This window comes from Oncorhynchus clarkii, chromosome 10 (assembly GCF_045791955.1).
Source record: "Oncorhynchus clarkii lewisi isolate Uvic-CL-2024 chromosome 10, UVic_Ocla_1.0, whole genome shotgun sequence".
Taxonomy (NCBI): Eukaryota; Metazoa; Chordata; class Actinopteri; order Salmoniformes; family Salmonidae; genus Oncorhynchus; species Oncorhynchus clarkii.
This window is the reverse complement of record NC_092156.1, coordinates 48,210,817-48,229,117: the sequence shown is the minus strand read 5'-3', so window position 1 is coordinate 48,229,117 and position 18,301 is coordinate 48,210,817. Positions and strand designations below refer to the sequence as shown.

Here is an 18,301-nt window from a genome sequence, read left to right as displayed (position 1 = left end):
GTTCAACGCTGTGTACTACTCCCTTCACAGAAACTGGCTCTAACCAGAATATAAAGAGGAGTGGGAGGCCCCGGTGCACAACTGAACAAGAGGACAAGTACATTATAATGTCTAATTTGAGAAACAGACTTGAGACTGGTCCTCAACTGGCAGCTTCATTAAATAGTACCTGCAAAACACCAGTCTCAACGTCAACAGTGAAGAGACTCCAGAATGCTAGGCAGAGTTCCTCTGTCCAGTGTCTGTTCTTTTGCCCGCCTTAATCTGTTAAATCGCCTCTTCACTGTTGACGTTGAGACTGGTGTATGGCGGGTCATTTTGAGCCTGTAATCAAACCCACGAATGCTGATTCTCCAGATACTCTAAAGAGTTGTGCATATATATATATATATATATATATATATTCCAGAAATCTGTTTTTCTTTTATTATGGGATATTATGTGTAAGGGGGGGTCTGAATATTTTCCAAATGCACTGTATATGGTCATGTGTTTAAAAAAAAAAAACAAGATCCAGCACACCAAATAAAGTTAATGCAGTATAGAACAGAAAAAAATACTCATTGAGTTTGTGGTTATGTGAGATGGCGCCTTGGTTGTAGCAGTTAGTAACAGGAAACCAAAAATGTGTTCAGAAAGGAAGTTGTGTCAAAACCGTGAGAAACTAACTCTCTGTATACACCCAGGCCAGAACCCTGACCTAAATTCGGATATTTGGCATGGCCAGCAAATATAGTCTATCATTTTCACTGTAGCATACCCAAGAAACCCTTGTAAAGTATGGGAAAGATTTCTGTAAAAAAAAAATAGAAATCATCATAAAATAATAAATGGATTAGTTGCTAAGTCATGTTTTGAGAGTGATCTTGAGCTGAGATTAGCAATAATAGTCTCATTTAGTCGAGGATGTAAAAGTTCTGCTGCATAATATACATTACTTTCATCACAGGAAGTATTTTTTTACTACAGAAACAAAACAGGAAGTAAGTACCGCTCCATATCAGATGTCTTTTTTTTCAAGGGTAGCTGACAAGGGCCTCGTAGTTCCCACATGTCCTTTCACTGCTTTGCTTGGTAACATAATCATTGTGTCTGTATGATCTGTAGACATACAGTTAAGGGTGTACTTCCCCTTATCACCCATGTTTTATCAGTGGAAAACAAAGTGTGAGCACAAGGCCCTCAAATAGGATACTTAATCGGCTGAGGTGTAATCATTATCCCAAACAGTTGTGTTATGCAACGAAAACGAGAGTTTCGATCTGACAAATTCGGCTAGTTCCCTCGCAGTTTTGTTCAGTTTGCTTCCGTTTGGTTCAAAGTGAATAAAACCCTGGTTTTAAATCTAATATACCTAGAACTACTTTCAACTTGATGTGTGGTCGGCTATTATTCGTTTTCCCAATGTATAACTGAGTCTGTGGCACTCATGACTTTAACGGTCATGCCAGTAACCATAAAATTCACAGCAAAAAAAATGAAATCACAATGTCAAATGATCAGGAAAACATCAAACATTTTTGTACTCTCTCTTCTCTACAGGCCCGAGACATCAAGACGTCTGTGGTATCTGCAATCAAAGTTGTAAAACTAGATCCTGGTAGGATATTTATCCCAAAGTATGATTATAAAAATAAAAAAAAACATCTTTACCTCACATTGTGTCACAGTATTCCTGAATATAAATCAGTCTGCTCGTCTCTTTTCAGGTGACAATATCTCATCTATCCAACAGGAGATCACCATGATTAGAGAATGCACTCACAAGAACATTGTGGCCTATTTCGGCAGCTACTTCAGGTTTGGTCTGCAATCAAACGTTAAAACTTGATATGAAACTCCGAGCTATTGCTTTAACGGTGCGCTTTTTCCTTTGGTAGAAATAACAAGCTGTGGATCTGCATGGAGTACTGCGGAGGAGGTTCCCTGCAGGACATTTATCATGGTACAGTTGGAGAACGTTCCCCCTAACACCCACCCTGATAGATAATGTATATGAATGGCATCGTCCCAGTGTTTCAAGTAAAGATTTAACTAGTTACTGTGTCCCTCATATATTCTCTTTTTGAATTACTCACTTAATTGTTATGTTTCCATAGCTACTGGCCCCCTGAACGAGAGGCAGATTGCATATGTGTGCAGGGAAACACTCCAGGTAAGAATGAAATGATATGCAGCGTTATTCATTGGATAAAGCGTTTAACAATTTTTTTTTCTCTTGTGAAACTTTCCATTTGGATGTAACGTTATTTACATGGTAAATTCATAAATATCACGCTTGACCGTTGCGCTGAGATGCCACTGTCATTGGATTTTCTGTGCTTGCAGGGACTGCGTCACTTACATGAGACTGGAAAAATGCACAGAGACATAAAAGTAATGTATAGAAAATCCTGTTGGATATAAAAACATGTGAACAATTCGCTCTACCACTCATCTGAATTGAATCATTTGGTCTGGCGCTTTGGAACTACTTACAGAAATGTAATTTTGTAAGTGTATGTCTCTCTGTGTATTCGGAGCTTGGGACTGTCCTGGTGGGAGAGTGTGAAACGGTGCGCTCATTGTGTCAATGTGGGTTCTTCACAGGGAGCCAACGTTCTTCTAACAGAGCGAGGAGACGTCAAACTGGGTCAGTGACTCATCCACCCTCACGCTGTCACTCACTTTCGCATATCCTCTCTGCCTCTCCCGTGGACAGTTGTGGAAAAAGTAACAAGTGTCATACTTGAGTAAAAGTAAAGATACCTTTAATAGAAAAATCATCCAGAAAAATACTACTTGAGTAAAAGTATTTGGTTTTAAATATACTTAATTATCAAAAGTAAATGTAATTGCTAAAACTCCTAATATTAAGCAAACAAGACGGCCCCATTTTCTTGTTTATTTATTTACGGATAGCCATGGGCAGGCACACTCTTTTACACTCAGACATAATTTACAAAAGAAGCATTTGTGTTTAGTGAGTCTGTCAGATCAGAGGCAATAGAGATGCCAGGGATGTTCTCTTGATAAGTGTTTGAATTAGACAATTTTCAAAATGTAACTAGTACTTTTGGGTGTCAGGGAAAATGTATGGAGTAGAAAGTGCATTATTTTCTTTAGGAATGTAGTGAAGTAAAAGTTGTCAAAAATAGAACTAGTAAAGTACCAATACCCCCAAAAACTACTTAACAAGTACCACTGCCCTTGGACACACCCAGTCCCTGATTTATTTATTTTTAAATTTGATTTACTCAAATATTTGTCTCCACCTCTCACGCCATCGTTTCCTTCCAGCGGATTTTGGCGTTGCAGCTGAGATCAATGCCTCTGTTGCCAAGAGGAAGTCCTTCATAGGCACACCTTACTGGTGAGTGATCTATGTCCATCCATGGCACCAAAACAAGGCCCATTATCATGGTTTACCACAGTTATCCACGGGCAGCGTTGCTCTTCTAGGATGGCACCCGAGGTGGCAGCAGTGGAGAAGAAAGGCGGGTACAACCAGCTATGTGACATCTGGGCAGTGGGCATCACCGCTATCGAGCTGGCAGAGCTTCAGCCTCCAATGTTTGACCTGCACCCAATGAGGTGAGGGCACAGTTGCTGGGATGTCACCTCTCATTATTATAATTATACAGATTCTGTAATAACAAGTTAAATCTAGTTCTTGTATCCAGTCATATTAACAGATCAGATTTGGATAATGATCACTGCAGCATGTTGCACATCAAGTTATTGTTATGAGATTTCGATTTCCCTTCCCCCCCCCCCAGGGCCTTGATGGTGATGTCAAAGGGCAGCTTCCAGCCTCCCAAACTGAAGGACAAGTCCAAATGGTAGAAGTTAGTTTACAATTAAAAAGTCCAATGAGCAACATAACTAATAATGTATTTATGTAATGAATATGAGTATGAGAGGCTAAAATGGTAACACATTAAAGCATTAAACCTCTGTCTGCAAAAGTTAAACCCAAACTGCTTCTCCAGTAGTTTAGCTGGCTCATCCTTTGTTCAAAAATGGCCTTTTTGCCTGTATCCAGATTACAAGCTCTCTTTGTCGGTTAATTGAAAATGAAACCTTATTCAAAGTATCGCCTTTTTTAAAAAACGAGCCATAGAAAGCTGGTTACAATTTAAATATCATCCTCCTGAAAGCCAGAAAAAATATTACAACAAATATTATAGTTAAACTCAAATCTACTGATTGATAAAAAATGTAAAAACGAATAGCTGAGGGGTACGATTTAAAAGCTCAAGATCTGTAATAGTTAGGAACGAAAACACTATCATGTATACTGGATATGTCTGAGTACCATTTTAATGTGTATAAAAATGTATTTCTGACGTGTATAAGGGTACCATGTATGTCAAATGTAGGAATAATGTATATGTAACAAAATACTAAAACAAAGCACATGTTGTCCTCTGAAGGGAAGGACCAATAAAATGATAATAAATAAAAAATAATAATATAAATGTTACTGAGTGTCTCGGAGCCAATTAGCCCCTGTGGTAATAACCAGTGGCCTCTCTCCTGTTTTAGGTCTGTTGACTTCCACAGCTTTGTGAAAGTCTCCCTCACCAAGAACCCTCGCAAAAGGCCCACTGCAGAGAAGTTGTTACAGGTACTACCTCAGAGTTCCATCCTTTTGACGAGAACAAGAAGATGGCATCAAAGTTAATGAAAACCTGTTGAATTTACAGTGCCTTCGGAAAGTATTCAGACTCCTAGACTTTTTCCACATTTTTATTAGGTTACAGCCTTAATCTAAAATCTGTTTTTTCCCCTCATCAATCTACACAAAATACCCCAAGATGACGATGCAAAAACAGTTAAAACATTTTTTTTTGTTGCTCATTTATGAAAAATAAAAAAATGGAAATGTCACATTTTACATAAGTATTCAGACCTTTTAGTCAGTACTTTGTTGAAGCACCCTTAGGCAACAATTACAGCCTCAAGTCTTTTTTAGGTATGACGCTACAAGCTTGGCACACCTGTATTTGGGGAGTTTCTTCCATTCTTCTCTGCAGATCCTCTCAATCTCTGTCAGGTTGGATGGGGAGCGTCGCTGCACAGCAATTTTCAGGTCTCTCCAGAGATGTTAGAACGTGTTCAAGTCCGGCTCTGGCTAGGCCACTCAAGACTTGTCCTGAAGCCACTTCTGCGTTGTCTTGGCTGTGTGCTTAGGGTCGTTGTCCTGTTCGAAGGTGAACCATCACGCCAGTCTGAGGTCCTGAGCGCTCAGGAGCAGGTTTTCATCAAGGATCTCTCTGTACTTTGCTCCGTTCATCTTTGCCTCGATCCTGACTAGTCTCCCAGACCCTGCCGCTGAAAAATATCCCCTCATCATGATGCTGCCACCACCATGCTTGGCATTCAGGCCAAAGAGTTCAATCTTGCTTTCATCAGACCAGAGAATCTTGAGTCTTTAGTTGCCTTTTGGCAAACTCCAAGTGGGTTGTCATGTGCCTTTGACTGAGGAGTGGCTTCTGTCTGGTCACTACCATAAAGGCCTGATTGGTGGAATGCTGCAGAGATGGTTGTCCTTATGGAAGGTTCTCCCATCTCCGCAGAGGAGCTCTGTCAGAGTGACCATCGGGTTTTTAGTCACCTCCCTGACCAAGACCCTTCTCCCCCGATTGTTCAGTTTGGCCGGGCGGCCAGCTCTAGGAAGAGTCTAGGTGGTTCCAAACTGTTTCCATTTAAGAATGATGGAGGCCACTGTGTTCTTGAGGACCATCAATGCTATAGACATGTTCTGGTACCCTTCCCCATGTCTGTGCCTCGACACAATCCTGTCTTGGAGCTCTACGGACAATTCCTTCAACCTTATGGCTTGGTTTTTGCTCTGACATGCACTGTCAACTGTGGGACCTTATATAGACGTGTGTGTGCCTTTTCCAAATCATGTCCAATCAATTGAATTTACGACAGGTGGACTCCAATCAAGTTGTAGAAACATCTCAAGGATGATCAATGGAAACCGGATGCATCTGAGCTCAATTTAAAGTCTCATAGCGAAGGGTCTGAATACTGATGTAAATTTTGCATTTTTAGTACATTTGCAAAACATTTTGCTTTGTCATTATGGGGTATTGTGTGTAGATAGCCAAATTAAAATACATTTTAGAATAAGGCTGTAACAGAATGTGGGAAAAGTAAAGGTGTCTGATTTACTTTCCAAAGGTACTGTATGTCCCTAGTGCAGAAACTATACGTAGTTTCTAAACATAGTCCTTTAGGTGACCGACATGACCCCACATGACCTGCTTTCTTCTCAGCACCCCTTTGTGAGTCAGCGGCTGACCAGGACCCTGGCCATTGAACTGCTGGACATGGCCAGCAACCCTGTTCTGCAAACCTCACACACTATGGACGAGTGTGATCTTGAGGTGAGCTCTCCTCTCCTGTCCTAAAATGTATGCTTGGGCACAACACTGTACTATGTGGATTAGTACTACAAAGATAAATATGTCACTAATGACCTATCTACTACTGTGTATGTGTGGGTTTGCAGACATGCAGTGCATTCCCTGATAAGATCCAGTCTTTAGGGAAACCCCTGTCGGTCCAGAGGACTCAGTCTGAGGAGCAGTGTGAGTAACTCTCCGATCCTAGCATCCACAGCTTCTCAAGGACTCTGGAATTACTGATGAGACATTGTTATGGCCGACGTAGCATTACCGCATGCAGGGGCAAGCAGCCAAGGTCAGGAGGACACAAGGGGATAGTCACTGGCACCAAGACTGAGCATCCACTCAAATAAAATGAGAGTAGTTTTAGAACAAGTGTGTTTTTTGTTTACTGCTATCTCGTATCATTTTCATAACAAAAGATTATGATGATGATGATATTGAGGAGGATTTTCGTCTACAGTAATTCAATATTTTAAAGGTGTTATTATGTATTATATGTACAGTACCAGTAAAAAGTTTAGACACCTACTCATTCAAGGGGTTTTCTTTATTTTTACTATTTTCAACATTGTAGAAAAATAATGAAGATTTCAACACTATGAAATAACACATATGGAATCATGTAGTAACCAAAAAAGTGTTAAACAAATCAAAATATATTTTAGATTATTCAAGGCTTTGTCTTGATGACCGCTTTGCACTCTTGGTATTCTCTCAACCAGCTTCACTTGGAATGCTTTTCCAACAGTCTTGAAGGAGTTCCCACTTATGCCGAGTACTTGTTGGCTGCTTTACCTTCACTCTGTAGTCCGACTCAACCCAAACCATCTCAATTGGGTTGAGGTCGGGTGATTGTGGAGGCCAGGTCATCTGATGCAGCACTCCATCACTTTCCTTCTTGGTCAAATAGCCCTTACACAGCCTGGAGGTGTGTGTTTGGTCATTGTCCTGTTGAAAAACAAATGATAGTCCCACTAAGCCCAAACCAGATGGGATGGCATATCGCTGCAGAATGCTGTGGTAGCCATGCTGGTTGTGTGTGTGCCTTGAATTCTAAATAAGTACCATCACACCTCCTTCTCCATGCTTCACGGTGGGAACCACACATGCAGAGATCATCCGTTCACCCACTCTGCGTCTCACAAAGACACTGGTTGGAACCAAAAATCTCAAATTTGGACTCCTCAGACCAAAGGACAGATTTCCACTGGCCTAATGTCCATTGCTCGTGTTTCTTGGCCCAAGCAAGTCTCTTATTGGTGTCCTTTAGTAGTGGTTTCTTTGCAGCAGTTTTACCATGAAAGCCTGATTCATGCAGTCTCCTCTGAACAGTTGATGTTGAGATGTCTGTTACTTGACCTCTGAAGTATTTATTTGGGCTGCAATCTGAGGCTGGTAACTGAAGTGAACTTATCCTCTGCAGCAGAGGTAACTCTGGGTCTTCCTTTCCTGCGGCGGTCTTCATGAGAGCCAGTTTCATCATTGCGCTTGATGGTTTTTGCCACTGCACTTGAATAAACTTTCAAAGTTCTTGAAATGTTCCACATTGACTAACCTAAGTAATGATGGACTGTCATTTCTTTTTGCTTATTTGAGCTGTTCTTGCCATAATGCGGACTTGGTTTTTACCAAATGGGTATATCTTCTGTATACCACCCCTACCTTGACACAACACAACTGATTGGCTAAACGCATTAAGAAGGAAAGAAATTCCGCAAATTAACTTGTAACAAGGCACACCTGTTAATTGAAATAAATTCCAGGTGACTACCCCATGAAGCTGGTTGAGAGAATTCTAAGAGTGTGCAAAGCGGTCATCAAGGATGGCTACTTTGAAGAATCTCAAACTATAAAATATATTTTGATTTGTTTAACATAGTGTTGATGTCTTCACTATTATTCTACAATGTAGAAAATAGTTTTAAAAAATAAAGAGAAACCCTTGAATGAGTAGGTGTGTCCAAACTTTTGACTGGTACTGTATATGTGGGGATTGTGACACTTTCCCCCTCCCCCCAGTTGATCTGCTAAAATTTGGCCCTCCCATGAGGAAGGAGACTGACCCCTCTCCTGACCTGGTGAGTAGCCTATCATCTGTGTCTAACCTCTGTTATATGAACGTCATGTTCAACATAGAAAAACAATACATTTATTTGTCGACTTGACAGTATATTAATATATTTTTGCCCAACAGGGATCATATGACGAATGGAGCATTTCAGGAGATGAAAAGAACTCCTCGTAAGCTATCGTTTATTTGACTTCCTATGACAAATCGGCCGTAATAAATTACAAATGAAGGCAGTAATAACTTAATCTACTCTACATTTGAGGTGCAGGAGTCTACTGGAGTGTGTTGAGGAAGCATTGCTTGAAAGGTGAGGCTATAAAACCGTCTTTATACATCTCTTCATAGCACTTACCAATAACACACCAAAATATAATTCCCATTACAAACAAACACACCAAGTAAGCTGAATGCAAAGGAATTTAAAACAATTCTGCACATCCCAAATCACTGCACATGTTTAATTCCCATAACGCGGTCTGTTTGATATCATTGCAGGAGGTTAACCGTCAAGAGAGCGCCCTCTGCTGAGGTGAGAGGGAACTACAGACTGTATCTTATCCTCTCAGGCACTCCACACTGTTTCTTTGGAACCGCACCAGCGTCTGTGTTCATCTGTTGCAGCACTCTCCTGAAGAAGATGATGGTGGTGGTGATGATGATGATGATGATGATATGGATAAATGTGGCACAGTGAAGAGGAGTGGGGTCCTCAGTCCTGCCCCAAGGCATACCATCCCCCTGTCCACTGACACTACTTGCCCCATAGAATGCACTGGCAATTGTGACTCCACCCCTTCCACTGTCACACCTCCATTCACAGACCCCACCCTGGCTGACCCTCTCTCTTCAACTCTACCATCTTTGCTGACACCACCAACTGCTCCTCTCCCTCTGAAGGTGCAGCATCCACTCACACGCAACACATCCTGTACACACACAAACACTAACTAAAACAATCTAAGGAGTCATTGTGTAAAGGTAGTGACATCAACTACTAATTATGTCAATCTGCATTACCAATTTTAGAAAAGGCTCAAATCCATCATCCTGAGACACTATACTGCGCTGAAGGGTCTGGACAGAGGCCGGAAAAGATGGCCGCCAAGGCCCAGCAGCCCCCACTGTCTCCCGAATGGAGCACACTCAGGAGGAAAACTGAGGACTCGGTGAGTCCCCATCAGACAAGTTACTGACACACCTCTTAAATGCATCTCTTGTGCAAAAATGATGACTGATAATTCAGTGGAATTTGTTTTTCTTCAGAGAGGTGATTGCCATGGACTTCCACCCACACCCAAAGTCCACGTAAGTCAAGATGTCTGGATATATAGCTACCAATAAGAAAATACCGCATTGAAATGATGCATTGAACCACACAATATTTTCTAGATGGGGGCCTGTTTTTCCAAGGTGTTTAATGGCTGTCCATTAAATATCCACTGTGCTGTCACATGGGTCCTGCCAAAGACTAAAGGTAAGCACAGGCTATAAAGGATAACAATCAGTCAATAGAGCTTCTGTCAAACTAGTCATTGCTCGGGGAGAATATCTGACTATCCTCCCTCAGATCAACACCTCATCCTGGGGACAGAGGAGGGCATCTATACCCTGAACCTCAACGAGCTCCATGAGGACACAATGGAGAAGGTACCATCATGTTAACACCCAATTGTACTGTGTGTGTGTGTGTGTGTGTGTGTGTGTGTGTGTGTGTGTGTGTGTGTGTGTGTGTGTGTGTGTGTGTGTGTGTGTGTGTGTGTGTGTGTGTGTGTGTGTGTGTGTACACACACACACACACGTATATGTGTTTTTCTACCAGTCTGTTTAAAAAAATATTTTCTGTATTTTTCAGTTATTACCCCAGAGGTGCAGCTGGCTGTATGTCATGAACAATGTGCTAATGTCTATCTCAGGTAGGGCCCTCCGTGTCCCTCACACCAGCAACAATGACAACACACCCTAATACAGTGTGTTCCATCTAGATGTGTGTTTACTGTCTTTGTGCTCCACAGGGAAATCATCGCAGCTGTGCTCCCAGAGGCTGACCACCCTGTTTGATCATCGCAGACACCTGCCGAAGAGGCAGGGCCACCTGTCCATCAACACCCACCGCCTCACCGAGAGGATCAACTCAAGGTAAGGACACCCCACCCCTGGGCAGAGAGAGGCCGCAGTGAAAATACCCAAGCAATGTTGCTTTTCACTGATATTAGCCTGAGAGGAAGGGAAATCATCCTGGAAATTGTACATTTTAAAAAAGGTATTGTTAATGTGTTCTCTTTGTAGAAGGTTTTCTGTGTCTGGAAAGATACCAGACACCAAAGGCTGTCGACGCTGCAGCGTTGGTAAGGAACATGTTATTTTAGTCAAAAATGGAGATGTACTGTACCGTCTTTATGACTAAGGTGACATCTCTCTCTTCTGCCTTATCTATTCTCAGTGCGTAACCCGTACACTGACAGCACATTTTTGTGTGCTGTTGTACCAACTGGCCTTGTCCTACTGCTGTGGTACGAGCCCCTGCAGAAGTTCATGCAACTCAAGGTGTGTATTCCCAATGCATCTCTATACAATGTCAGCATTGTGTTTTTTTAAATAGAAAAGCATCACAAAGCATTCTTCCGTTCCGCTTTCTCCTATCCCTCTCAGCATATCGCTGTGAGTCTCCCAGAAAGCCTCCCCATCTTTGAACTGCTTGTCCTGGAGAAAGAGGAGTTGCCACAGGTGTGTGTGGGTGTGCACAAGTTACAGGCCCCTGTCAAGACCTGTGAGCAGGTCCACTTTGACATCATCCACTTGAATGACACACCCAGAGCCCAGACAGGTACCTCCATGAATATTTTATCTAGTTTAATCTAGATCAGCAGTCACCAACCTTCAAGATCACTTTCACAGTCAAAAAGCAAGCCGAGATCTACCGCTCAGAATTTGTTTTAAACATGACTTAAATGTTTTTTTTTTTTTTTAGGTTAATGTCAAAAATAAAATAAAAAAATATGTAGGAATCGGTGATGGTTGGTGCCATTTAAGATGAGGGGGATGATAATTTTCTTATGAACATGGCACTATTTCTATTACAGCATATTGGATGACTGTCGCTCATTTTCCATTCACCCAGCTCAATGTAACATCGATAGGTTTAGGCTACTACATGATAGTCTAATTTTCCCTGTACCCATCATTCAGTTGCCACAGCCTAGCCTATGAATGAAAGTTTACAACGTGGAGAATTGTGAGTGATCAAGGTGACAGACAGTGACACATTCAATACTGCCTTGCACACTCTTGCCTGCATGTATGTAGCTGATCTAGGAGGTAATCATGAGTGCAACAGTTGCAAATGTGAATTTCTATTGGACAAATTCAGGTATTTTTGTCACCGTTCCGTTTGCTTCCATTTTAAGAAACGCTCTTTCAACAGAATCGGCGGAATGAATAGTATTGGTCTTTTATTAGGATCCCTATAAGCTGTTGTGAAATCAAATCACATTTTATTGGTCACATACACATGTTTAGCAGATGTTATTGCGGGTGTACCAAAATGCTTGTGTTTCTAGCTCCATCAGTGCAGTAATATATCTTACAATGCACAAAAACCTCAAAGTAAAAGAATGGAATTAAGGTGTATATAGAAATATTAGGATGAGCAATGTGGGAGTGGCATATACTAAAATACAGTAGAATAGAATACAGTGAGTAAAGCAAAAATATGTAAACATCATTAAAGTGACCTAGTGTACCATTAATAAAGTGGCCAGTGATTTTAAGCCTATGTATATAGGGCAGAAGCATCTAAGGTGCAGGGTTACGTAACCTGGCGGAAGCAGCCTTTTGATGGCTATTTAACAGTCTGATGGCCTTGAGATAGAAGCTGTTTTTCAGTCTCTCGGTCCCAGCTTTGCTGCACCTGTACTGATCTCACCTTATGGATGATAGCAGGGTGAACAGGCAGTGGCTCGGGTGGTTGTTGTCCTTGATGATCTTTTTGGCCTTCCTCTGACATCTGGTGCTGTAGGTGTCCTGGGGGCAGGTAGCTTGCCCCCGGTGTTGGGCAGACCGCACCACCCTCTGGAGAGCCCTGCGGTGCAGTGGCCATACCGGGCGGTGATACAGCCCAACAGGATGCTCTCAATTGTACATCTGTAAAAGTTTGAGGGTTTTAGGTGCCAAGCCAAATTTCTCCTGAGGTTGAAGAAGCGCTGTTGCGCCGCGTTCGCCACACTGTCTGTGAGGGTGGACCATTTCAAATCGTCAGTGATGTGTACGCAGATGAACTTGAAGCTTTCCACTTGCTCCACTGCAGTCCCGTCGATGTGGATAGGGGCGGCTCCCTCTGCTGTTTCCTGAAGTCCACGATCAGCTCCTTTTATTTTGTTAAACGTTGAAGTTTTTTTTTCTTCCCTGGCACCACATTCCCAGAGCCCTCACCTCCTCCTTGTAGGCTGTCTCGTCATTATTGGTAATCAGGCCTACTATTGTTGTGTCGTCTGCAAAGTTAATGAATGAGTTGGAGGTGTGCATGGCCATGCAGTCATGGGTGAACAGGGAGTACCGGCGGGAGCTGAGCACGCACCCTTGTGGGGCCCCAGTGTTGAGGATCAGCGAAGTGGAGGTGTTGTTTCCTACCTTCACCACCTGGGGGCGGCCCGTCAGGAATTCCAGGACCCAGTTGCACAGAGTGAGGTTCAGACCCAGGGCCCCGAGCTTAATGATGAGCTTGGAGGGTACTATGGTGTTGGTGCTGAGCTTCTAGTCAATTCACAGAATTCTTACATAGGTATTCCTCTTGTCCAGATGGGAGAGTGCAGTGCGATGGTCTGTGGATCTATTGGAGCGGTAAGCAAATTGAAGTTGGTCTAGGCTGGCCGGTAAGGTGGAGGTGATATGATCCTTGACTAGCCTGTCAAAGCACTTCATGATGACAGCAGTGAGTGCTACAGGGCGATAGTCATTTAGTTCAGTTACCTTTGCTTTCTTGGGTACAGGAACAATCTTGAAGCAAGCGGGGACAGCAGACTGGGTTAGGGAGAGATTGAATATGTCCGTAAACACACCAGCCAGCTGGTCTGAGGACGCGGCTGGGGATGCCGTCTGTGTGGTTTTCCCTTTGTAGTCCGTGATTGTCTGTAGACCCTGCCACATACGTCTCGTGTCTGAGCCGTTGACTTGCGACTCCACTTTATCTCTATATGGACGTTTTGCCTGTATGATTGCTTTAGAGGGAAAACTACACTGTTTTATATTAGGCAATATTCCCAGTCACCTTGCCATGGGTTTTAATAGTCACAGTGGGTACAACCACTCCTATACACTTCGTGATAAACCCAGTCACCTTATTCGGCGATGTTATTCTCAGAGGCTACACGGAACATATCCTAGTCCGCGTGACCAACAATCTTGAAGCAGTAGCTACTCTTCCTGGGGTCTACACAACATCAAACATGACATAATATAGAATATTAATAGACAAGAACAGCTAAAGGACAGAATACACTCCTGATCACACGCAAACACCGTTCACTTTCATAGCAGCCACATGAAAACAGCGTGATCACTTTGCTCGTTGTATATGTAATTCCTTCTCGCTACTATCTATGCCTTCTCCTCTTACCTTTTTCCTTCGCTTGTGGACTTCTAGCTAACATAGCATCCCTGTCTGTTTTGAGCTGGGTGTTTGAGTAGGCTAAACTAGTTAGCTGTATTCTCTAGCAAAATGAACGTTTTTAAAAATACAACACTCTCTCTCGCTTCTTCTTAATTTTGGAAGAAATTACTTTTTTCAAAACTATTCAACTATTGTACTTCTGAGTCAACTACTCACCACATTGTATGCACTGCAGTGCTAGCTAGCTGTAGCTTCTGCTTTCAGTACTAGATTAATTATCTAATATTTTTATTAGGTGGACAACATGTCAGTTCATGCTGCAAGAGCTCTGATGGGTTGGGTGACGTCCTCTGGAACTTGTCATAATAACTGTGTAAGTCTATAGAAGGAGGTGAGAACCATGAACCTCCTAGGTACTGATGTCAATGTACCCAGAGAAGGACAGAAGCTAGCAGTCCTCCGGCTACACCATGGTGCTACCCTACAGACTTCTGCCGAGGCTCCTTCATTATAAAACTGTGTTTTTTTTGTTTTTTTACACACACCCTTTTTCTCCCCAATTTCGTGGTATCCAATTGTTAGTAGCTACAATCTTGTCTCATCGCTACAACTCCCGTACGTCCTCCGATACCCAACCAAGCCGCACTGCTTCTTAACACAGCGCGCATCCAACCCGGAAGCCAGCCGCACCAATGTGTCAGAGGAAACACCGTGCGACAGAGCCTGGTCGCGAACCCAGAGTCTCTGGTGGCACAGCTGGCGCAGCTGGAGCTGCCATTAACCACTGCGCCGCCCCATAAAACAATCAATTATTTGGTGATGTGAATATAATTAGTATAGTTTTATCTAAAAAGGATAACGCCACTGGTAGGAATGAGGTTTGTGCAGTAGGCCTAATACATTATCACAGCATATTGGCTATATACCTGGCCTGCCAATATTCTTCTCAGACCATATTATATTTTAGAAAAACTTGAGCTTTGATAACAAAATAGATCAGTTGGTGTAGCACTTGCGAGGCAAAGCAGAGCATAAATTAAAAATAATTTGCAAATTAACTTTTTATTTTATTTTACTGGACTTGATGGCATCTCATGGTCATGGTGCTTTCAAGACAATTGGGATCTCTGGAGGAGAAAAAGAGGTCAAATCGTGACGTCAGTGATCTTAAGGTCAGAATTGGAATTCTGAGTTGGACGACTGTTTAAAAAAAATTATGTCCCAGTCGGATCCCAGTTGTCTTGAAAGCTCGGATGTTGTAGATGGCTCAAAATGGGAACACTTTGCCTTCCCGGTGCACAGGGCTTCTGAACCAAGTGCACTTAACAACGACAGCGAAAGCCTTTATCGTTGGCTTTTCTACAAAAATATTTGGTAATCGACTAGGAATTGCGATCGACAGGTCTAGACAGATGAGCAGATGAGCAGTGTGCAAGCTGTGATATTTTTGTAACATTTTCACAGGTAGTCAATCTCTGAAGGTGATGCAGGTAACTCAGCTGGACAGAGACACAGTACTGATCACTCTGGAGAGTGAGTTCCTTTCTTTCAATACTCTGCTTTCAGTATAATTTGATCAGGAACATTGGATGTGCCAGTGTTCTATAGAATGGTAAGAACCCTTGAATGAAGAAAAAAAAAAAAACAAGATTGAATTGTGACCATTTTCCCATTTGACCTTTGCAGACACTGTGAAAATTGTGAATCTGAATGGAAATCCAAGCAAAGGGAGGACCTCAAAGTTGACTTTTGACTTTTCCATTGAGACTCTTGGTAAGGGAATGGATGAGTGCTGCCTTCTAATCATTTAGCTTTGTGTCTTTGGATTGGAGGCGAATAAATTGTTATTTGCAGTATGTTTGCAGGATAGTGTTCTGGCCTTCTGGAAGCATGGGCTTAAAGGTAGAAGCTTGAATAGTGATGAGGTAATGCAGACCAAAACACCAGTCCTGCTTTTCTGTATTGTCAGACTGTATTGTCAACTCTCATATTGACTAAAAAATAACATTGTGACGTTTTTACATTTTTCATAGGTTACACAAGAGATCACGGATGAAAGTCGAATATTCAGAGTCTTGGGAACCTCAAGGCATGTCTCTTAACTATGGGAGTTTGATAGCAGAACATTTGTCAAATTGCTGAAGCAAAATTTTAAAAATGTACATTAACATATGCTTTTATTCTTCAGGGACATTATTTTGCAGAGTACTCTCACGGACAATCCATCTGCCTTAAGCAACTTGTACATCCTGACGGGGCATGAGAGTAGCTACTGAGGAAATCTGAGAATGAAGGACATTCTGTCTCGAGGAAGTACACAGCAGTCTCCTACTACTCCTAAAAGAACAAGCACAAAGTCAATAAGGATGGAGCAAGGATGCCTACAATGGCGAGTGGTTGGCCAAAGAGACACAGCTGGGACTGTCTGAGCTTTGATTGGAGTGGGCTTTCCTCACGGCTTCTTCGCATCCAACCACCAAATGGACCTGTGAAAATCAGTGGTTCAAAACAATACCAGTGGCCTAGACTACGTGAAGATCTTGGCATTGCAGTCACAGTTTTTTAAACCACACTTGTCATAACTCTCCTGTGAGAGTTAGGATCAGGTTACAGTGGGTCCGCTCTACAGCGTGCCCCCTCTCATAGAGCGGGAAGTCGGCTGTTTTTATGGCGGTCATAAAATACGCTGCATTCCAAGACCCTTGGACATAATTTAAACAATATTTATATTTTTGGGAATGTGGGAGTGGTCCGTGAACACTTAAGGGACAGTCATGACGAGTGTGTTTCATTTGGTGATCTCATGAAGGACAGGAAACCCTCTACTGTGTCTTTGGTTGTGTACACTTCTTAATTATGGAGTTTACATCTAAATATTGTGAAATGTTTGTGATTAAACATGAAACAATTTGTGAAAAGATGTAATGTGATGTTAACCTTCTAAATGAGAAAATATGGGTTTTCATATAGTTAACCAAATCAGTGGCCACGCCCACATGAGCATAGACTTTGTCGGCGTCATGGAGCGCCCTTTTCTCAGACGTATAAAACCCACTCCTGACTAAATTTACATTAGACTAAAAAACATGGAGCTGACGCTACATGTTGAAATGGTTAAGAACTACAACTCTATAGGCCCAGGAGACCAGACAGCGTGTAGTGATTGCCACACGGCTGGAAATGGTTAAACTCTGAGACTATCGATCACTACAGAATAAGAGCAAATCCTAGACGTAGAATTACTAGTCTGCAGCTGGAAATTGCGTAAATCTAGTATGAGAATAACGACAACCGCGGAAGCATCTATTCTATGCAACGGCCACCTGTACGCCTGACATATCCATTACAACAGACACTATCCAGAGCCGCTGAGAAAGCTACAACCGCGAACGACATTGACTTCTGTGGACGTTAACCAGAGACTCTCTGAACTGACTCTCCAGCAGACTGACCGACGATTCCAACAGAGAAGACAACGACATACATTAAATACGTAAATACGTAAATGTATACATTGCAATTATTTTCCAATGAGCGGCCGTTCATGTGCAAAGGATTAGCATTTCAATTAATATAATTATCAACTGGGTAGTGAATCCATTTTGTCTTTCCTGCTCTTTCTGTCCCCACCCCTTTCCATTGTCTACCAAGCCTCACATAATGGTTTAGCCCACTAGGGACTTTTCAATGCGTTGTGTTAGTAACCAATAACTATATTGTTTGTTTATGTGTTTCTGTGATTTGTTTAGTTAGTAAATAAATAATTAAGCCAATTTGTATATCGCTGATTCATTATGGAGGCTAGGGTTCATGTAGATATCCAAGGGTTTGCGACGTTCAGTAATGAGAACTGATGAGGTAATAAAATATATGAATACAAGACTGTACTCGATAAGAAAATATCTGAGTTATATTTGGGAATTAAAACTCTATAAAACAACATATTCCTGTGGTGCCCTGACTTCCTAGGTAATTGAAGTTGCATGATTAGTTTAATTGCGTAATTAAATTGCACAGAGATTTGATAAGATACAGTCTTCACATTTAATGATAGTCCAGACACAACACTTGTGTGAATTCTTCTTCTTCAGACTGGTTGTGACTGGGTAAAAACTTTGAACTGTAGCCCAAGACTGTCTAAGTCTGCAGTAACCCAGTACCAGCCTGAACAAAACTTTCATAGGGCTGCTGTGTCAGTACTGAAGACGAGTAAAGTACAGG

General features: G+C 42.1%; 1 protein-coding gene across 1 annotated transcript in view; it reads left to right on the top strand.

Moving 5' to 3' along the window:
- The window catches only part of LOC139418689 (mitogen-activated protein kinase kinase kinase kinase 2-like), a 31,218-nt gene extending 13,361 nt beyond the window's left edge, over positions 1-17,857 (top strand). The window contains 32 exon segments of the mRNA XM_071168333.1: positions 1,543-1,600; positions 1,710-1,800; positions 1,881-1,945; positions 2,100-2,155; positions 2,329-2,376; positions 2,590-2,632; positions 3,280-3,352; positions 3,442-3,573; positions 3,759-3,821; positions 4,528-4,609; positions 6,270-6,380; positions 6,506-6,584; positions 8,424-8,482; positions 8,599-8,645; positions 8,744-8,782; positions 8,971-9,004; positions 9,097-9,313; positions 9,316-9,372; positions 9,502-9,641; positions 9,739-9,780; positions 9,865-9,949; positions 10,043-10,122; positions 10,328-10,388; positions 10,488-10,611; positions 10,762-10,820; positions 10,916-11,019; positions 11,125-11,299; positions 15,545-15,613; positions 15,767-15,853; positions 15,935-16,005; positions 16,114-16,169; positions 16,269-17,857. Coding sequence (XP_071024434.1) covers positions 1,543-1,600; positions 1,710-1,800; positions 1,881-1,945; positions 2,100-2,155; positions 2,329-2,376; positions 2,590-2,632; positions 3,280-3,352; positions 3,442-3,573; positions 3,759-3,821; positions 4,528-4,609; positions 6,270-6,380; positions 6,506-6,584; positions 8,424-8,482; positions 8,599-8,645; positions 8,744-8,782; positions 8,971-9,004; positions 9,097-9,313; positions 9,316-9,372; positions 9,502-9,641; positions 9,739-9,780; positions 9,865-9,949; positions 10,043-10,122; positions 10,328-10,388; positions 10,488-10,611; positions 10,762-10,820; positions 10,916-11,019; positions 11,125-11,299; positions 15,545-15,613; positions 15,767-15,853; positions 15,935-16,005; positions 16,114-16,169; positions 16,269-16,356 — 2,595 coding nt within the window. The 3' untranslated portion in view covers positions 16,357-17,857.
- The last annotated feature ends 444 nt before the right edge of the window (positions 17,858-18,301 follow it).